The 21646-nt window shown below is 35.2% G+C and overlaps 1 protein-coding gene across 4 annotated transcripts in view; it reads right to left on the bottom strand.

The window, feature by feature from the left end:
• The window catches only part of BRD1 (bromodomain containing 1), a 63401-nt gene that overhangs the window by 34606 nt on the left and 7149 nt on the right, over nucleotides 1–21646 (bottom strand). For all 4 annotated transcript variants that reach the window (XR_001920081.1, XM_018068001.1, XM_018068002.1 and 1 more), the window contains 2 exons: nucleotides 16580–17960; nucleotides 4181–4337 (listed from right to left, as the gene is read on the bottom strand). Coding sequence is in view for 3 of the 4 variants with exons in the window: in XM_018068001.1 (XP_017923490.1) it covers nucleotides 4181–4337; nucleotides 16580–17946 (1524 nt within the window). In the remaining variant the exon portion in view is untranslated. Of the gene's footprint in view, nucleotides 1–4180; nucleotides 4338–16579; nucleotides 17961–21646 lie in introns of those variants that run through there.

The raw sequence follows: 21646 nt of genomic DNA, 5'->3' as shown, positions 1-21646 counted from the left end.
CAAAGTTATGTTGGCAGACTGTTTATAATAGCTAAGATCACCCTCCTTTGCCCTAAGCTATTTATTATCTGACATACAACATACACCTTAATTAAATTAAAAGATCCAGGTAAGTTGAAAAGAGCACTGGTTTTCAACACCCAGCCAGTAAAAACTTAAGATAGAAATAGTTTCTCTCAAAACTTTTAGCTTTCTGACACGGAAAGTTTCCAATAACTTTCTGGTAAAGAGTTCATCTTCTTCCGAGTCTTTCTTCCCATAACTGTCCTGAAAGCCAGGAAGTTTCATCTGGCTAATGACACAAGAAAAATTTATAAAGAAACTCTCGTTCAGAGAAGGATTCTTAATCAGGAACTGTACTGATAGGACAAGGAATACTGAGTTCAAACTGAAAGAAGAGAAATTTAAGTCAGATATTAAGAAGAAATTCTTTAATGTGGGGGTAGGGAGGCACTGGAACAGGTTGCCCAGAAAGCCTGTGGATATCCCACCCCTGGCAGTTTTCAAGGCCAGTTTGGATGGGGCATTGAGCAACCTTCTAGAGAAAGGTTTCCTTGCCCATGGCAGGGGAGTTGGAGTTAGGATCTTTAGGGTCCTTCCCAACCTATTCTTTGATTCTATGATTTTCTGATGGACTTAGTTCTTGCTGAACATAGTATTATCTAGCAAAGCTAATACTTAAACATTTATTAATACTGAGGGAAAAGGTAAACACTTTTAAGTCTACACACAGAACACGCATCAAGTGAGAAATGATCTCACCAGGAATATGCTACGAGTCTCCCTGCATACTATCAGGAGTACTGTAGCAACACATCCCTCCTTATTCTGGATGTCAATACACCAGAACAGCCTCACTCCTTACAGAGACTGTAACTTAATATAAGCCAAAGAAAAATAGAATTACAGTGATGAAACTGGACCTTGAGCAATACAATTAGTTCTATTAAGACCCTCTGCTGGCACTTGTATGCCAATCAGTCAAAAACATCTAATTGGTTGCAACTTGTGTTTTTACTGAAATCTTCAGTGCAGGTATGGTCTTAACTCACCAGCACCTTCTACTTTATTTCTCCTAATTTCACCTTTCAACCAACCTCATTACAGCAGCAACAGGCTTCTACACCTAAATTTCATGCCTTATTTTTATTTGAGCATTTTTTCAGTACAGAAAAAAAGCTAAAACAATGAGGACATAAATTTATTAGGAGTATTCCAATACATTTCCTGAATTTCTAGGTGGAGAGAGAAGTGACAGTATAAAACATTCTCTCAGAAAATGTGCAGTTCCTGCACATGGTGAGGCAGTGTATATACACCAAGACCTTCTCTCCTGGTTTAGAACTCTTAGTTGAAATAAACATCACCTTCAAAAGCATATCAGAGCACTGAGCTCTGGAACACATTTATTTGGAAGTAAATATAAATCACAAAAGCCTCTCCCTTCGTCAAATTTGTTCTAGTAAACAAAGAGAAGGGATCAAACCCCCATTCCACCAGGCCTCTTGAAACCATTTTCAGGGTTTTGGTTCCTCATAAAATTTCTTTTCAGTTTAAATAACAATTAAAAAAAATCTGCTCTGCATCTATATTACATCAGTGTTTATGTTTCTTTAATTGACTGAAAACCTATTTAGGTTTCTTGATATTCTGACCTCTCACATAAAATAAAAATAATTTTCCCATCTGGATTGAAATAAACAAAACAATCATCTCTATCTCAAAAATTCTGAGGTGCTCTCACAACTGTTTATTAAGGTCTTGATTATAATTTGGTTTATACTTAGGAGTAACAAAGATGACTAATGTACTAAATGTTTTGGAGTTATGACTGCTTTAATAAATACATATTGAAGGTGCTATGGAGAAGACACAATGTCATACACAGGACACTTGCTACTCACTGAAAAGCACTACCTACACATTTTTCATCAACAGAATCATTTGACATTTAGCTCAGCTTGAAACTTTCTTCTTTCTTTTCAAAAGAATAGCCTCAGACGTGCCCCAATTTTTAACAGACCAACATAAATGGTTTCTAATTTATTTAGAAAATATTTTCATTATTTCCTTACTTAAGAATCATTCTAAATTTAGAAAAGAAAATAAAGAAATAGTGTTTGCCCCGAAGTGTAAACAGGCAATGGAATTTTAAACAGGTCCTATGTAAGGTCTATTTTAGTTTAATCAAACATCAACTACAATAATCGTTTTATTGTGGTAGTGACTATTTAAATATTTAGAAATGTTGCAGACAGCTGCATGTCATCTCAGTATAAAACATACTTAACAAAGACCAACTAGCATGTCTTATTTTTTCAGACAATAACAATGGTCTAGTTCTATACTGCCACAACAGCCCTACATTTCTGTGCTTGACTTTACTACTTTTAGGAACTCGAGTTCATTTAAAAAGAAGTTTATTTTCTGAATAAATGAATTTCAACTATTATTAGGTAACTGCCAGGTTCCACTCTTCAGAACAGTACTTTCTCGTGCAGAAGTAAAAGACTAATCAAAGATTAAAAGTAGAATATGAAATTATTTTACAGAAATTACAACCCAAAAAATAGTATCAAAATGGAGCAATACAGAAGCAATGAAAAAAGATAAACAAGTAGTCAACTTATATTCAAAGTTAATTCCACCTAAAAGGAATACAGTTAAATAGAATTTGAGAATCCCAGCTATGAGGAAAGGCTGAGAGAGCCCTGACTGTTTAGCCTGGAGGAGAAAAGGCTCAGGGGGGTAGAAATCTCACCAATGCACAAAAATACCTGTAGGGAAGATGGAGCCAGGCTCCTTTCAGTGGTGCCCAGTGACAGTACAAGAGGCAATGGGTACAAAGTGAGAATGGACATCAGAAACACTGCTTAAACATTGTGGTTTTTTTTTTTAAACTGTGAAGGTGACCAAGCACTGGCACAGGCTGTCCAGGGAGATTGTGGAGTTTCCACCCTTAAGAGATATTCAAAAGCCAGCAGCACGTGGTGCTGGGCAACCTGTTCTAAGTGGCCCTGCTTAGAAGGAGGTTGTACCAGACGACTTCCAGAGGTCCTTTTTAACCTCATTTGTTCTAGGAATTATTAATTAGTTTTTCACATGAAAAGCTAAAAAAAATACATACACACAAACGTGACTGATCAAATAATCAAATAATCAGGAAGCAGTGTTGACCATGGTATTTTTATGACATCAATAATGACTTAATCAGCAAATAGAAATACAATTCTAACAAAAATAACAGTTCAGCTTTAAAGGGAGGGAAATCTCAATTTAATACAAGCAAATTATTATAAAATTAATTTTTAAGTTTTAGAGACTATTCTACAAGAACAACACTCGGAGAATGGAAAGAACACAGCCAACTACATATTCTGTTCAGTTACAAAAAGGTAACTGGGATGCTCCATAACATGATGCATCAGCATTTCAAGGTCTACACACACGGACCTATATACACAATTCAGGAGTCTTAATTACTTTTTAAGCTACCCTGAGACTTGAAACCAAAACAATAGAATATTTGGAGTCACTGCTTTGATGTTTTTCAGCACTTGACTGGTAAGTGTGTACAAGTTTATAACCAATCCAGACATATTGTAGCTAGGATGGGTCTTATTGGAACAATGTATCAGCATACATTTATGCTTGTCTACAATCTCACAATTGTGTCAAAGGTGAAACTAAAAGTTGAAATATGTCTTTGAAATTCATCAGCAACTTGCCCTTTGTTCTCTTATTACTGAATACAGTGGGCAATAAGGATCTGAATTTGAAAACTGTAAACTAGCTGTCTAACCCTTTACCTGTTTTTTTCAAGTGTCAAACATGACATATGCATTGCACCTTTTGATGAATTTAAAATAACTTTTTTTCTTATCTAACTCATAGCACATTGAGTAATGAGTTACAGAAAACCACAACACTAGTGAAAACATAATGATATTATGACAGTTGTGATGACAGTATTTTTGTGAAACATTTAAGCAAAACAAAAGAAAAATCCACACAATGTTTTTTAATATGTCACAAATTAAAAAGTATTAGATAATTCCCAACTGCCAATATAGGCAATATCACTTCAGAATAAGGTAAATAATTTGCTCAGTCCTGAGTAAGAGAAAGTTTTTACTTCCTAGTTAATTTTTTACTCATAAGTAAAAAGTATGTCACGTACCTGTTGTGTGTTTCTTTGTGACTGTAAACTGGACTGCAGCCTTCTCAACAGTGGAACACCATTCCTAGACAGTCTTTTAAGCAACCAGTAACTGTGCACTCGTTCAACAAAATGCTTCTTTCGCTGAATGGCCACCTGATTCATAATCTTATTTAATCTAAAACATGGAAAAACTGATATTGTATTTTTCACAGCAAAGCATAAAACATATTTGTCTATACATCAAGTATAGAAGTTAAACATCAAATATATAAAAACTGTAAAACCAGAAGTAATCACAATGTTACTAATTTCTTTCAATAACATCCCTTCCAGCACAACTATTTCTGAGCAGTAAACTACAATCAAATACATCTGCTTGACACCGTAGTTTCCACCAAATATATTAGGGTACTTTATAAAGCGAATGGGAATCAATTTTTTCATGATCATTATTTGAAGATCAATCCCAGATTAGGGCTGAGAATAAAACTTTATATACATTTCAGAATAATTTTCCTATTGAAAATAAAATCAGAAATAAAGCTCTAAACACTATGAAAGTCTTCATATCATTTGTTGCCATCTATACAAAGAATTAGTTCATTTTAAAGACATATGTCTTCAAATTGTTTACATAAAAACATGCAGCAAAAGGCTTGTATTACTCATCTATTAATATCAATTTTTTGACAAATAAACAGAACAGAAAATGTAAAACACAAGAACAGTTATTATTTTACCCCACACATACGATGAAAACAGCACACAGAAAAGACACAAGTGAGGACGATAGTTAAGCAAACTATCAAGATCAATCAATATTTTCTCCAGGTTTCTTTTTAACAAATGCAAATACTGTTTGCATATACTCATTTACAAATATTCTAGGAGAGTGCTATATGAACATCACACACAACAATACTGACTCTTATTTTTCAAATAATGACATGTTAGAATGTCCAAGTATCACACATGACACTGGCCTCTCAAAATATACATTAAAAAAAAAAGTTTATCTAAAACAGATCTTCACCCCTCTGTGCCTACAGTATCTTAAAATCACAACCAAAAAAAATTAAAAAATGTTAGTGGTTATGTATGATAATTCAGGTATTTGTTACCAATGGTAGCCCTTGCAAAATTAACAGGAGACGCCCCAAGGCACCAATCATCTTTACTGTTAGAGAGATTGTTCATTCATTTGGGGGCAAGGGTGAGTTGGAGAGAGAGTTGATGTAAAACAGTTACAGAAAAGATAATAACAATAAAATCTGTTAATTCTTCACTCAGTATATTACTACCCACAGCAAAACTCTACAATCAGTAGTAGAGGAATTATCAGGTATCACATACTAGTATTTTGCTGCTTTTTCCCTTTTAATATTAGGAATAAAACAGTTTTGCAGGTAAGGATGAAAGTAAAGTAGTCAAATACCTAAACAAAATGTCAAGTTGTAAGTAAACCTTGGGTAAAATGATTTTTAAGAATGTCTGGGAAACTTAAATATTTTTCAGACAAACAGACAAGTGAGTCTACCCTGAGTTCACCAGAAGTCATCCATCCCTGGTGGGTTTTTGTGAGCTGTGTAGAAGATAAGGTGCAATAGGTCTACTCAGTGCTACACTAACTGTGGCTACAGAGCTTTCAGTCATCACTGGGTAAAAGCAGAATGAACAGAGATTTTCCTCAGAATGCAATGTCATTGTGTCTTTTGGTTCCTCTGTGACATTGTTTTTTCAATTAATAACTATGCCAGTTAGGCAGTCTTAAAATTAATTTTAGTTTAAAGCTTAGAAAGCCTGCAGATGGACTTCAGACTGTCTTTTAAGTCTTTCACTGGAGGGCAGATACAGGCTCCAAAAAGATTTACTCAATGCAGAACAGATGTGACCATATTAAACTTCAAACGACCTAATTACAATTAATTACGGAATACAATCAAAATCAAGTAATTACTTTCACATCTCTTGGAAACAGTAAAACCTACTGAACCAAGTCAAAAAAAGCACAGCCAAATACAAACTGATTTGGAAAGATCAGAGAATCATAACATGAAGAAAAGTGCCTTGGCTTCATGCCCATCTGATGTGGCAAGACTAAGCAAACATCTTTCACTACAGCTTTAAGTACATTTGCCCATTCACATAATGAACTGATCTATTCATAGATAAGTATAATAGTAAAGTGCTAAAATAAGCATAAGAAAGATGTTCACAGTAGATACTCTCCCAATTTGAAAATTACAAATAAACAGAAGGTAATTCGGAGTGCAGAAACTACTTAAGAAGGTGTTAGAAACTACTCCTCTCTGCCTTCCCTCCAAATAAAACCAAATAATGGCTGTTCTTATTCCATTTAGACACCACACACAGATAGTGGAAACATACTTCTCAAAATAGAGGTCTGAGACACTTCACATGGCAGGTATCTACAGACCCTCTACACTATGAACTTACTGACGTAATGAGGAAGTTACATCTGCTGTTAGACCCTAACAATCAGTAACTGTATCACAGTTTTTCAATCATATTTTTGCTTAATTTGGTACTTCCAAGTAGACTTTAACTGTCCCAAAGGCTTTAAATTATGACACACAATACAGCTGTTTAGGCGAAATGAAACACCGCTGCTGTAGAACCCTAGAAGTAGCACACCCTGGGTACTGAGTTTGAAGCTCCTACCCCTAACAGAGTTTGCTGCACATTTCGCTTCCTTTTTTTTTTTTTCCCCTGTAACAAATTACTGAAGAGCAGGTAAGGGAGAGCTGTTTGAAGACTTTATCATTTTGCAATCCAGGATGTGGCTTGCACAGGACAGGATTAATTGCTACACTATGCTGACAAATCCCCCATGCAGAGGCAAGGTTTATAGAACTTAAGGCACCTCTGAAAACTACACAAAACACCTCAGCAAAGTAATTTTTTTTCTAAGGTATCCATCTGCCCTTGAACCTTTCCCCAGCATAAGCACATCAGCAGAGAACAGCTTTCTGTATTGTTTTAATTTCTAATGGCAAGTCAAGTATACCAAAAGTACTGGGAGAAAAACATTGTAATTTTCCCTCACCTTACCAGTGATTTAAAATGAAGTACATTGATAGAGAAATTATAAAATTCTTTAAAAGGTGCCTGTGTTCCCATGAAATTCAGTAACTGCTGCTCTATAACTGGTTTTCATAAAAGAAGTTTTAGGTTTCAAGCTGATGACCACTGCAGCCTTTCGATGTTTTGGCAGTAACAGTCATACCCACTCTTCTTTTCCTTTTTTTAGAGCTACATACCAAAACTACACAGGTGTCAACACATTTTTCAGAACTGTTTTATTCATGCCACAGCCAACTGAGAAAGCCAGTATTACTTCCCTTCCCCAGCCCTGCCTGTATCCGACTGTAAAACACTGGTGTGCACTACAAACGTGGTCTGGGGATATTGTACAATTCCCTGCTTGTCTTTAAACAGGGAAAGGTCTTTTTTCAACTGAACCTTTCAAATAATGCCTACAGTCTCCTGTTCACATGGAGACATTCAATGGATAATCTACCCTGTAAAGGGGTGATATACTTAATGCACTGGTCAATGCATTGAAAGAGCTGAATGTGTTACTCAGTTCTTGTTTCTTCACCTTTTATACAAATGCATAGAATAATTTTTGTCAGTGTAAGAGATGTGCTTTTCTCACATCACCAATCTCACAGCTTTATTCTTCAACTCATGACTACCTTCCTCTCCCAGTTTCAGTTATATGTCCCTGGGGCAACTATGGCAAAAGGTTTACAGGGAAAATGAAACCAGTATTTTGGTAACTAAAAATGTGGTAGTTTAACTTAAGAAAGCCAATGAAAGATAATCAGCCACCTTTCTATTAATCATCCCTAACCACTCCACAGACCATACATGTTTTTGTTTTTGTTTTTTTTTTTTTTTTATTTTTGGGGTTTTTTTTTAACCCCACAGTTACTGTGTTAGTATCAAAATACATGATGATTTTTGCAACAAACGTGGGTAGAGCCCTTCCCAAATCTTTGTTCGCGAAGCCCAGCCATGATGATGACATGAAGATTTCTATAACATCTCTCCATTCTTTGGTTTTTGAAACATAAATTGGAGGGAACGTTTCCTTGAGCAACTATGTGATTTTGACAGCATTACTATAGTAATTCAAGTACAAGGAACTTAATAGGAAAATCTGTATAAATTGGACACCTACACTAAGATCAAATACCCATTAAAACCAATTTTTAAATGTGAACTAAACCTTATATTGTAATTACAGTACTTGTCTTGAGCCTCCAGTTCCATCTGTTTGTTATTTTTCATCTTCCTTTATCCAGCACAGTAGTATTAAACATACATGCAAGACACCAAAACTGTATAATACTCTTACATTTCATTCAATATCACGAAAATACCCACGTCTCTTGACCTACGGTAATACCTATAAACAATCCAATTATGTTCTACTTAACTGAGCAAATAAAATAACCCTATTTTCCCAAACAAAGATTGCAGATACATTTCCAAAACCCGGTAGAACAAATTGTAAAAAAAAAAAACAAACTAAATTGAACAGATTTCAACAAAGTAAACTAAGTTTCCAGAACACTTGAATTTTCAAGCCTTGCTCAGCAAAGTTCCACAAATATCAAGACTCAGAGGAAGTAGGAAAGACACAAAAATTACCTATGAACAATAATAGTAATTCCAATGACACGTAGTAGAAAAACAGAATAACAAGCTATGGAAGCATTTATTTGGGAAACTGGAATTACTTCTGGAGCCTTACCAACTATTCCTCCAAGCTCCAGCTTCTGAAGATCAGAAAGCCTGCTTGGACAGATGAAACTCTCCCTACTCTTCCCATGGAAAATCTTTGGCAGCAGCTGCCAAACTCACCTTTTAATATACTATTTTTTTCTTTTAAACAGTGAAGACATACAGTTTTGTTATCCCATCTCTCAATAAAAAATAAAACTACATCAACTTAAAAATAAAAAAAACCCAAACAAACTGTTCTGATCAACTTTAAAGACAACACATATAAATGAATAACTATGTAAAAATCAGAATCCATTTGCATGTTTTTATTTCCTTTTGAAAAAGGATAACACTCCTTTTGTACTGAGTAGAAGTCAGCTATGTACCCAACAGAGTACATATCAACTCCTGAAAAGACATTTCATTTAAACTTCTGGGCAATGCAAGTCTGCGGAATTCCCACGTAAAAAATACACACTTTCCTAATTATAACTACTTTCCAGATTTTATTCCTTTTTGTCTGTATATTTTAAAACTCTAGCTATTGATTTTGCCTTTTTGTGCTAGGCTAAGTAAGAGTCCAACATTTTATCCACTGATACATCTTCTGAAGCCTGAAAGTCCCTCCAGGCTGCTATTCTTTATTCCACATTTACTAGTATTTAAATAGTATTTGACTTTGAGTGAGCATGTAGGAAGCACTTTCTCTTGCTTCACATGACTGTGAAATATTTATGTTTTTTTCTTGAGCAAACAGCTTTTAAAATTTTGTTTGGACAGGAAAAGTAGAACACTGAAGAGGGAAGAAAATGCTGTGTTATTTCAGTCAAATCTCTGTTAGTTATAACAGGCTACCTTATTTCTATTCTAATAATTACATTTGTGATGTTCCAAATCTTTGGATAAGGGAAAAAACCCAAAACAATAACAAACAAACAACAACAAAAATATCCAAACCAAAAACCATGCAAAAACCCCCAACCCCATCACACTGGAAAACCTCTTCTCAGAAAAATCACATGCATAATTTACTTCTGTCACTTCCTATACATCTATAATGACTTTTCCTTAAAATTACTCAGAATATTTCCCTTTCCTTCTTTTTTTTTGTAGCAATCATAACCAGAATGATTCTGAAATCTAATATCAAAATGCTAAATTCACATCAGATGTATTAACTAAAAATCACCTTCTGATCTGTAATAAAAGAAAACTCGGTATTTATCTATTAATTTTTGTGCACTCTGTAACTTGACCATTGAAAAAAAAAAACTGCCAGGAGACAGTTCTTCAGACGATACATTCTGAAAATTATGTTTTTGTATAGCACAAGACACAATTCCCTTTAACTGACACCAAAAAAAAAAAGTCTAATATAAGTTCACACAACTGGTGAAACTCAGAAGTTCTGAAAAATAAAATCACTCAAATCTTATCTTTGTAAATGCATTATCACATATATAATCATTGCAGACCAAACCTCTAGAATACTAACGATGTGCCTTACAGAACTAATGTATTAATCTGTTTTAAGTTTCTTTGCCCTGTACATGCAAAATAAAGAGAAGAACAAAAAAAATTATATGTACAGCATATTCCTATATCTATTTTATAAAAAGGCCATATTTAAATGAGACAGCATTGGATTTTTTTTTTTTGCGGGGGGGAGAGGAATCACCCCTCAGACATCAACCACGTGACTTTTAATATCAGATATATACTATTATTTTTACTCCAAATCAAGATCTACTTTTACAACTCACTAAATAAATCACACTTTTTCAAGTATATTAATTAATCCTTATTTAATAAGCCAACCAGAGTCAAGACAAACTAGCTTCAAAATAAATACAATGCCACTGAGGCAAAATTACTGAACACCACAGTAGCTCTTTTCTTGATTTAGGGAATATTATTTTTTTTTTAAGCAAAGAGATCAAGATGACATCAGCAGTAGTTTCTACATGTAAAACAAAAGTTTCAAAGTCAAACAATCTGACAAGAAAGATAAGTGGATTATAACTGCGAGCATCCCTTCCCACTTCATCCAGGTGATTCTATCACCTAAGTATTAGGTACACCTAAGTATTAGGTACAGTCACACATCATGCACCCCTGGAATTAAAATAAGTGTTTTCATATGGTTTTGTGAATGTATACATACATGTAAAGTCAAGGACAAACAGCTAACAGACATTAATCTGGATTTATTCAGCTTCCAATTTCTTTGCAGTGCTGGCTCTAGCAGTATTTTTCAATGGCTTTTTTATGTTGAATTTTAAGCAGAATTTCTTATTCTTTTCCTCTACTTGAAAACTTTCTGAATGTATAAAAAACCCCAAAACACAGTACCCAAAAAACATTTAAAAGATCCCCAAAAGAATCCACAAGCCACAAATATGATTATGAAGCATCATCGGTGAATGCAGACTAACAGTGTCCCAAAGACTTTGTAAATGTTCCTTTTGCCTTATATTGCCTTTCATCAGTTTCTGTTTATTTTTTTTTTTTTTTGGTCCCTACTTCATTTTAGAGACAGTCAAGATTCCTCTGTTGATGTAGTAAGATTACATTTAATTACTTGGTGAGAAAGTTCAGGATAGCTCAACTAGATAAATTATAAACCAAAAGAAAATACTGATTCTGCCTCGAAACACACAGTGACAGAAATCCAGTTTTACTACCAGGAGCAATATGCTTTCTAATAAAAGCAAAGGCCAACATAATCGATTAATGTGCACAACATAAATGTTGACTTGTAAAGACAGCTGAAAACATTTTTGTAAGAGTCTCAGTAATTTTTGCTCTCAGTTGTCTGCTACTACTTACCTATTTTCATAACAACCTTTTAATTATCTTCTAATATTATGATGCAACACACCAGATGCAACAACCTACAGTGTTCCTACTTCTTATGAAAGTAGGGCTTTTTTACTTGATTTTTGTTGTCTGTACAAGTATTGCATTTCAAATACTTTCTTAATTTCAAATATTTCATGTAGAAACAGAAACTAAAGATGAAAGTAAATGTTTATATACTTTAAAATATCAGCTCCCAATTAACAGCAATACTTGCATAGATCACACAGTATCTCAGTGTATGTTTTGAAAATATTAAAGATTAAATATTTTATAGCACATTCTATTTTCCCCCAGGTATACAGCTACAATATCATAGTTTCACAGCATTTTTAAAGAACATGGATATTGACACTGGCTTTGCAAACAGGTAAACACATTTTAAATGCCTTTTTTGACACATAAGATCAAGAGACTACAGAAAAACAATGCTATTTGTACTAAAAAATCAAGCACTCCAAAACAAGAAAAACCACATAGTTTTCCTAGGTAACACTGTAACCCTTTTGGTTTGTGTATCCATTCTGCTCGCTGAATAAGGTAACAGTTATAAAGAACACGGATGAGCAGCTACAGAAAGAAAAAAAGTCCACAAGAAAAGAGCAAAGAGTCAGTACAAGACAACTAAGAGAGACAAGAAGCTAGATTTAGATTGGCAAGTCAACCCTAAAAGTCAAATCTGGACCTGCAATCAAAATTAAATGTTTCTAGTATTCTTTTAGGAAAAAAAAAATCTATCAACTGGGCAAAATTCAACCATTACACACCACCTGTAGGAATACTACACTGCCAGAACAAATTTGCCACTTTGTTCAGCCAAACTAGCTACTGGGAGGACACTTTTCTCACCACCATTTGCCAAGAAGTGCAGGTACTGTCTGTCCCTCTCATACAGAGGGACAGTTTGAGAAAGTCCTTCCTCACCCTCCTCCCCACATAGCACAGCTGTTCTGTCCTGTGGGAAACGTGACTTTTAGTCTAAGCTCATTTCTGCCTTTAAACAATCAAAAAAGCTGATGAATACAAGCAGTATTGTAATGTAAAAGATGTAAGCAACAACCTTCAACAGTTCTATATTTCAGCAAAAATTGAATGGAATTTCCTAGTAAAGAAGCAGCACTTTTCTAAAGTCAGAAGATCTGGGGTACATCCTACATATATACTAAAAGTGCTAAGCAAGTTACAAGTCAGTATTGACAGCACTGAAACCTGAAGCCACCTTAAGGCTCTAACATGACCTACTGCATGTTTGGAAGTAGACACTCAGGTATAGGCTTTCTAAAAAACCTAGGTAACAGGACAGAATAGAACCAGCATTAAAAATAAATAAACTTTAAAAAAAAAAAAGAGATGGGAAGCAAGCATTCATCTCCTATCTTGGTTAGCAGCTTCCAATTGTACACTCTTAAATCAGTAGTCCGCTGATGACTGGATGAAAGTCCCAGAGGCTATATAATTAGACTATAAATGACCTACAGAGTGACACTATCTATGTAATTTAACAGCCAAAAGCTTAGAGTATGATATCTGTGTAAGAAATTCTGATCAAAATCATTCAAGGCAGTAGTATAGAAACCTGACCCAAAGGTAAACAGAAATTCACGAGCTACAAAAATTCTGTAGGAATTATGAAGTCTGTTGTTCTACATCAGTCTTTTTAACACATCCTGAACTTTAAGATAAGTGTTTTGGAAAACAGAATTATTAAAGACGATGTTATTACAATCCCCAGCCTTTCATATAACAGTCACTCACTGTCTGCGAAAGGAAACAGCACATGAACATTCTACCTTAAACTAAATATAAATGGGAAGATGGTTTTCCTCAAGCTTCACCAGGTGTGCTCAGGGGCTACATCTACCAAGTATTTGATCTTCACATTTGTATACTTTTTCAACTACCAACTCTGAAGAGCCAGCAATATGCCAAGGAGACGTAGCCTAGTTATTAATGATTAAGAAAGTAAACCAAACCAAACATCTCCACATGTCTCAATTTCAACAGATGCTGAAGACATTAATATTAAATTCTTCAGGAAAAAAGTACTAGTGAGTGTATAAATAAATATTTATTATAAAGAAATAAATTCTGAGTGTATACATTTCTTCTCTGGTAATATAAAGACCTTAATTGCTCTTCCTTGAAATCTTTGAAAAGACAAATCGTGCTTCAGCTCCAAGGGAAAAAAAGTATATTAAAAAAGATTAGAGAACAGGGATCATTTAAGTGAAGACTGCTGTAAATTGATCCACGTAATTCTTTATTAGTTTATGGGTATGTATTCAACTCCTACAGAAACACTAGTGTTTCCTAAAGGGAAAAAGAAAATTTAAAAAGAAGAACAGTCAAAGAAAACTAGACAATTGAGATTTGGCTCTGCACCATAATCACTTTTCCTTTTAATATGCCCATTGCTGTTTTGCTTTTAATTCAGGTATCAGGTATCAGTTATCTAAAACTAAGCATGCTCACACTACAGTGAGTACTTAAGCAAGGGTCTCCCTCAGCTGAAGACAAGCGATTTATAATAAAGCTCAACTTTAAAATAGCTTTAAACTGTGCACATTTTTTACACATCTGACATAAAAGTACAGGAACTAGACTTGTTTTGAGAAATATGGAAATAAGCATAGACAGAAGAAAGCTGAACCTCTCTGTAGTCTTAAAAAGAAATTTAGTCATTAAAAAGAAAAAAAAAAAAGAAAAAAAAGTCTTTGTATTTCTGTTCCTGGCATCTAAAAAAAAATCAAACTAAGGTAAAATATTTTTAGTCTGGCTGTTTTAAAAGCTACCAATGGGAAGAACTGCCAGAGGCACAACTGAGAACATACACTCTAATCCTCAACTCTTAGCTCATGTTCTTCCTTATATTGTCTTAAAAAAAGCAAAACAAAACCACACTAAATTACCAATTGGGACTGTACGAATTAAAATGAAGCCAAATTCTTTTACACCAACTCCCCCCTTCCACGGACAACAGTTCCTGTTCAAATAGCAGTATTAGTTGCCTACTATCAACTTCAGCTTTGCTGCAGTGCATCACTAAACAAATATACCATTTTACCAAGCAAATCATAACAGAGAACAGTGCAATGAATCTGATGTTTGTAAGCACCACGTGGGAGCTTTTTGTCAAAGTCAGTCAATAGCTTCTTACGTTAACAAAACTTCTTACAGGAAGGAACTGCTGTCTCAAAACATGTACTTATTTAGATTAATTTAACCAGCTATAATTGTCCACCACCTGAGACTTGTGAGTCAGCTATTTAAAAGGCATAGTTTACTTGCATTATTTTAAAAGCCCTCATTGCCTTTGCATTCAGAGTCCTGTCACTCTGAATGCAAATGAGCCTCCACATGGAAGTGGTGCCTGTTTCAAGAAACTTTCCAAATGACTGTTCTTAAATTACTAAGAATTAAATTCAAGGGGTAAACAAATACATTGATGTTGTAAGTGCTAGGGAAAAAATCAAATACTCCAGAAAAACAAATTTGTTTTTTGTCCCAGTAGTCCAATTTTGCCTTTCTCAGTCCAAGTATATTATGCCTCAAACATTCAGAAAAGCCAGAACTGTATCTTTCTACCACAGAGACTTCTGTCATTGCTCAAATCCCAGATGCAAATTGTTTCCGCTGTTGAAATGCATTCATTCAGATTAACAGAAAGAATTCTGAAAAGAGATGCTACTGTTCTTTTAAATTAAGATACACATAACTGAAGTTTATGTTGAATTTTTCAACTCCTAAAATTAGGATATTAAAAACTTAGTTTCTACCCCAATTCTGTTATTACTTATGAACACATAACTTGCGACATCCCTGCTTTCTACAGCATGTTAAATGTAAGAAGCAATTTCAGTTCTGGTGTTCATGGCTTATATTCGCACTCAGATAAAAAAACTCCTGGAAGAACTGCAAAAGACACACTAATACTCCTTATGAAGTATAATTTTGCAAGCGAAGACACAATTAGTATTAAAACTGTCAAATGTATTAATTAATTTTTGTTGTAACATAAGCATTTCACTTACATGACAGATGTTTGATAACATCATTGAACATTTCAGGTTCTATGACTACATTAAGTAACTAACTTACCATCACGTACTTGCTAATTTTTCTTTAAAAAGTCTGCAAGTTAGCAAATTCATTCAAGACTTGATAAACACTACTGCATTTGCAAAAGGAAAAATACAAATTTCAGAAAAAAATCCTGAGAAGTTATTCTGCCCCACAGGAAAATACTTCCTTGAAGGTTTTTTGCCCCACTTACATATAGACCTTACAGGATAAGTTCAAACTTAATTTAGGTGAGATGAACAGGATTCAAAATGTAGAGACACACATGTAATTTTCATTTTGAGGCTCTTAAATTAGAAAAAGAAGTTCATATTCCAAAACTACAAGTAAAATTAACCTTGAACTTGGCTAGTCTTTTTAATATTTTTTAATATATTTTAACATCTGCTATTCTGTATTCAGGGGTTAATTCTCAAAAGTACAGTGAATGCCAACTGAATACACAATATGACTTGCTCTGACAAAGAAAAAAAAAAAAGGATTTCTGAGGACAAGACAGACCACTTGATCACTTACTAATTTAATTTCTCTGAGGAAGGGACTGCATTTTTAATGCAACTCCATCAAAGTACAACGTACATAATTAACATTAATCCTCTGAGAAAGGCCTTTAAGGAACGCATGTAAGAAATGTACAAAAACTTCAAGTCGGCATCTAAAAGCACTGGTTTAAAATCAAGCAGATACTTAAGTAAAGGCTTCTCGCTTGCATAGTTTGCTTACCTCTGGGGGGGGATATAAGGAGCAGATACTGTTGGCATAACTGTACAGGGTTCAACCACTGTTTTCTTGGCTTTTTTTGTCTTTTTTCTGACTTTTGATGTAGACCTAGCAGTTCTGACTGATCCCTCCTTTCTACAAACACCGTTTTTGATTTCAGCTTCTCCATAAATATTCAGAGGTCTCCGTGTGCAACCTGGTGGAGTATGTACATCACAATAGGCAGTCTTTTTCACAGAGAATGTTGTTCCACTGCCAGTTAGTTCTTTCACAGGTTCCATTTTCATATACAGACCGGCCTTTTGAGCACACGTCACATGGAATGCAGTATAGCAGTTTGCTTTGTGGCACTGGATGCAGGCACCAACACCTTTCTGTTTACAGAGGTAGCATGTTAACTTCCATCTGGCTGGGGGAATGTTCCTGACACCATCAATTGGCTCAATAAAAACTGTATTGGCAAATCCAACTTCTGGAATCCACAAAGCACACACCACATGTCCCCAACGATCATCATCAGTCTTTTTAAAGGCACCTCCCTTGTTTGGGCACAGCACACAGTCTACAGGCCGAGAGCGGGACTGCAAACAGTGTCTGCAGAGCCACTGGCCCTCAGGTATATATGGCACCCCATAGCATTCCTGATGTACTGCTAAATTACACATATCACAAAACAGGATCACATTGCTGTTCTGACATTCACCATCCATGCATATACAACACACTGCATCTTCATCAATTAAAGACTGATGATCACCCTGTTTTTGGTTCTCACAATAGGACTCTTTTTCAAACCTATCCATAAGGAATTCAAACATATTTTGTGAAACAACTGACACTCCATCACTTTTCCGCTTATCATTTATCAATTCTAACCATGCATAATCTTCTTCATCCATGTCATACTCAACTTCATTATCAAGTTCTTCTGCTGACTTCTCAATGAATTTGTAATAAACTGGAGGTCTCCGAGGAGCCGAAGGGGGACTGTATTCAACAATCCGTACTTTTGGTTCTGGAAGAGGAGCTGTTGTAGCAGGTATACCATGCGAGCTCGGAAGAGCTTCATTTTTCTTTTTCACTTTGTTATTTTTATGCCGCTTGCTTCTTAGACAAACTGGCGGTCTTTCACTATTTTCTTTATTGCTGTTGCATTCACTCATTTCCTGGGCAGTAAGATCATCTTCTAATATAATTTCTAAAGGATCGAAGATACTGATCCTGTGCAGGCGGCCTTCAATTTCTATTTCAACCATCCTTTGAGCTTGAGCATATGTCAAGGTCTCTCGTGTGGGGGAGTGTTTAATACTGCATGGGGAAGAAGAATGCCTGGCTGCCGATACTCGATGGCATCTTCCTTTTCTCCTCATTTGGTAATGTTTACCTAAAATTAGAGCAACAGTTAATATTATGAACTCCAAACAATCATATTAAAATACGCAGCAAGGAAAAAAACCTTCAGTTCTATAGCCCCCAATATATCTACTCAATTAAAAAGAAACAAAACCAAGACTGTCACTCTTACTCAACAGGACTGCTCACACTGCTTTGTACAAATTTAACCTAATGATCAATTGATCTTCTAAATAACAGCTTCTCTGAGTAAACACAGCTATACAAAATCCTTGCTGCAAAAATCCTACAAAAGTGCTATCTGCAAGATTGCTGCATGAGAACAAAGCATTTCAGAAGTGCCACGGATAAAAAAACCCGGCATTTGTTACCTTAGAAGAAAACCTTTAATACAGTATTTCCTAATACCTTAAGGGTGCCTGAAGTTAGAAGATTTCTTCAACAGGTATAGATTACTTCCTCCAGACCTCCCTTCAAAAGAACTAATGCAATTGTGAAAGAAAACCAAGTTTTTCCACTAATTTTTTTTCCAGTGCAATTTGGAACAGCCACGTTGTCTACTGTTATAATTACTACACCTATACTTAAAGCTAGAAAAATGCACATACTTCTGAATTTGGCAAGCATGCAGTTTGACAGCCCTCTACTTTTTTTAACTTTCTGCAATCGTTAGTGAGCCTATTATTCTTCAAAACATGACAAGAACATAATTGAACTTGCAGTGCCCAATGTGGTGCAGTACGGAGTGCAACTAGGAAATATTCCACCTGTAAAGCAAATTTGACTTAGAGCCAAAATGTGCTCCCTGCTTTTAAGTAGGCAGGTACACACATCCTTCTCCCTCAACAGATTCTTCAAGAGCTGTTCTCAGATCAACAGGACAGATAAAAGCCTCCCTCTCTTTAAATCCAGTCCCAAGCTCTTTAACACAGTTTTCAAGTTTATGACCTACTGCAAAAAGATCACATACCATACAAAAAGATATCTTCCCAGACAAGTATGAGTTTTGGTCACAAAATTTCTAAATTAAAAGCTTCCATACTTCTACCTTTTGACATCTTCACACTGTGTGGGGTTTTTCTCGTATGAGGGTTGAAAATATTATAATAATTATAAACTAGCAAATGTTTGCAAAAAATATGATAATTATAAACTTGACTGATAAGGTCAAGTATAAAATTCTATACCACTCCTTCCTTTTTCTCAATAAATCAATAATAAATAGCATCATTCAACCTCAGCTGCAGAAAAAAACCACAACCTTTAATCACTGCCTTAAAGTATTAATAGGGCCTCACTGTTTCAACTCTGAACTTTGAGTCAGTGCTGCATATTAGTTAAAATAACACAACTATTGTTAGCATGTATTGCCAAAATAGCAGAGAAATACAGAGATCAAAACACAACTATTGTTGAAGGCTAGTGTATCTATTTCAAGGAAGAAAATAGCAAGCAATGGAACAACAAGAAGTACTCCAGGGCATCTGTCTTTTCCTTAGTCTATGATGCCAATCTTAAAGATTCACCTCCAAAGTACTGGCGGAACTCCTTTTATAGGAAGACTAACAATTTAAGCAGCTAACCCTAAGACTAGTTCCTGAGAGGATCTATCCGCTCTCACAAACTGACCTTGCTTTCTCAATGTGAATTGGCAACAGTGTTGCTCATAGATCTGGCTTTTACACAAACAATTCTTAACTCTTACTTATTTTTATAGTATAAAACCAGACAACAGTCAGTGCTTAATCATGACAGATCTCTGATCTGCTCTATATAAACAAAAGATGAAGGTTCCACCTTTTCAAACAAGTTTGGAAGAAATATTTAATAATTAAATTCTGTAAAATAACATAGGATACAATCATACTGATTTCTTAACTGCGGAAAAAAGTTTAAACCACTAATGCTGCCATAGAAGGTCCAATGACTAAAAACAAAAACATACTGATAATTTAATGGACATTAAAAGTTAGTTCCCAGTTTCCATACAGATTTTATAATTCAGAGGTAATAAATATATACTCAAAGCTAATACAAAGGCTCTGATTTCTGTTTATTACTGTGAGCAAATAATGACAGATTCTTCATCTAAAACACACTGATGTGTCAATGTACAGCAACTTACTACAGATCAGAATGGATTCATTTTATATGACTTTGTTTTATATGTCTGTCTTTACTCACCAATCAAGGAAAACAGATAGGTTATATCATGTTTACCTCATATAATTGCATTTCAATTCTGTCTAGATGTGAAAGTCTGTTTTGATATTTTTAATGCCCCTTTCTACATCTTAACCGGTTGTGTATCTGTTCATAGCAGCTCCTGAGAATAGAGACTGTTTTAAAAACAATACCAAGGAAGGGACAAGAGGTGGCCTTCAGAAATCAAAAACATGTGTAACTTGTCCACGTTATTTATCTTAGCCCAGTACCACAGAAAAACACATTAATGCTCAGTTTCCAAGACCTCCAACCCACTCGGTTCCCAAGATTTTTAAGCATGGCTTCAAGCAGATACTAAGAACAGGAAGAAAATACTCAAAAATATAAGCATTCTTGCTTAAATATTTAGGACTGCTGTTGCAAAAGTCAAATAAACTGTATGAACCAGAATGATAAAAGATGATCGGGCTAGCAACTAAGCATCTTTCCTCAACAGTAAATACAGTCGATTAGGAAACAAATTAAACCTCAGCTAAACACAGAATGGATACCCTACAAATACAATGCAGTGCACATAGAATTGGAATTGGTAGTTCTCTGGACAAATTCCATGCAAATTTAGTGTGAATAACTTAAATGCCCCGGAAGCCAAAGTAGTGTTTTGTTTCTTCAAAATCCGTCTGTTTGCAAATGTTTGCAATACTCCAGATTAAGACTATATTTCTGTATAGCAAATTCACAAAATCACAGAATATGCTGAGTTGGAAGGGACACACAAGGATCATCCTCCTGGCCCTGCACAGGACCATCCCCAAGAGTCACACCATGTGCCTCTGCATATTGTCCAAACACTTCTTGGACTCTGTCAGGCTTGGTATTGTGACCACTTCTGGTTTGCTTCTCCTAGGTAATTATCAGGTATCTTTCTCCCTCCTGCCTGCTCCTGTAGATCGACAGAAATCACGACCATGGATTTAAGTTTGAAAAAGGGCAAACTAAGACAAGTTTCCATTCAACATTAACAAAGATACCACACTAACTGCAAACAATAATGTATCAATGCACTTGTGTAAGCACTTTTCTGCCTCTTATGACTCAAAGACTGCAGGATATAAACCAGGAAAGTTAATCACAGTCTTCCTCTCTTAGAATTACATCAGCTTCTTCGGAAGAAAGTCACTAGCAGACGTTCTCCCTCACCATCAACAAAAGTACATAAAGACAGCTATTTCGTGTGGTATGAGGCAAAAAAAACCCCCAAACCAAAAAAAAACAACTATGAAGGTGCAGGATAGCTAAACATGAAAAGCACGATAACATAAACTTTTTGATTACCAATCTCTATCCTAGTTACCTTCCTCCTCTTCAAATAAATTGCCTTTGGTCCCTGGATCCCCTGCACAATGGAAAAGGAATTCCATTCTCAATGGGCACTTTCATGCAGACCATTAAAAAGAGAAAGACACAGGAATGCTCTTTAATCCCAGACAATGAGGGACGGTAAGCACACCGTGCTTACTCGCACTCGGGGCAGACACCACCCACCGCTCC

This window comes from Manacus vitellinus, unplaced genomic scaffold (assembly GCF_001715985.3).
Source record: "Manacus vitellinus isolate BGI_N305 unplaced genomic scaffold, ASM171598v3 scaffold_13_pilon, whole genome shotgun sequence".
In the NCBI taxonomy this organism is placed as follows: domain Eukaryota; kingdom Metazoa; phylum Chordata; class Aves; order Passeriformes; family Pipridae; genus Manacus; species Manacus vitellinus.
The sequence above is the reverse complement of the archived record's forward strand: the minus strand, read 5'-3'. Positions and strand labels throughout refer to the sequence as shown.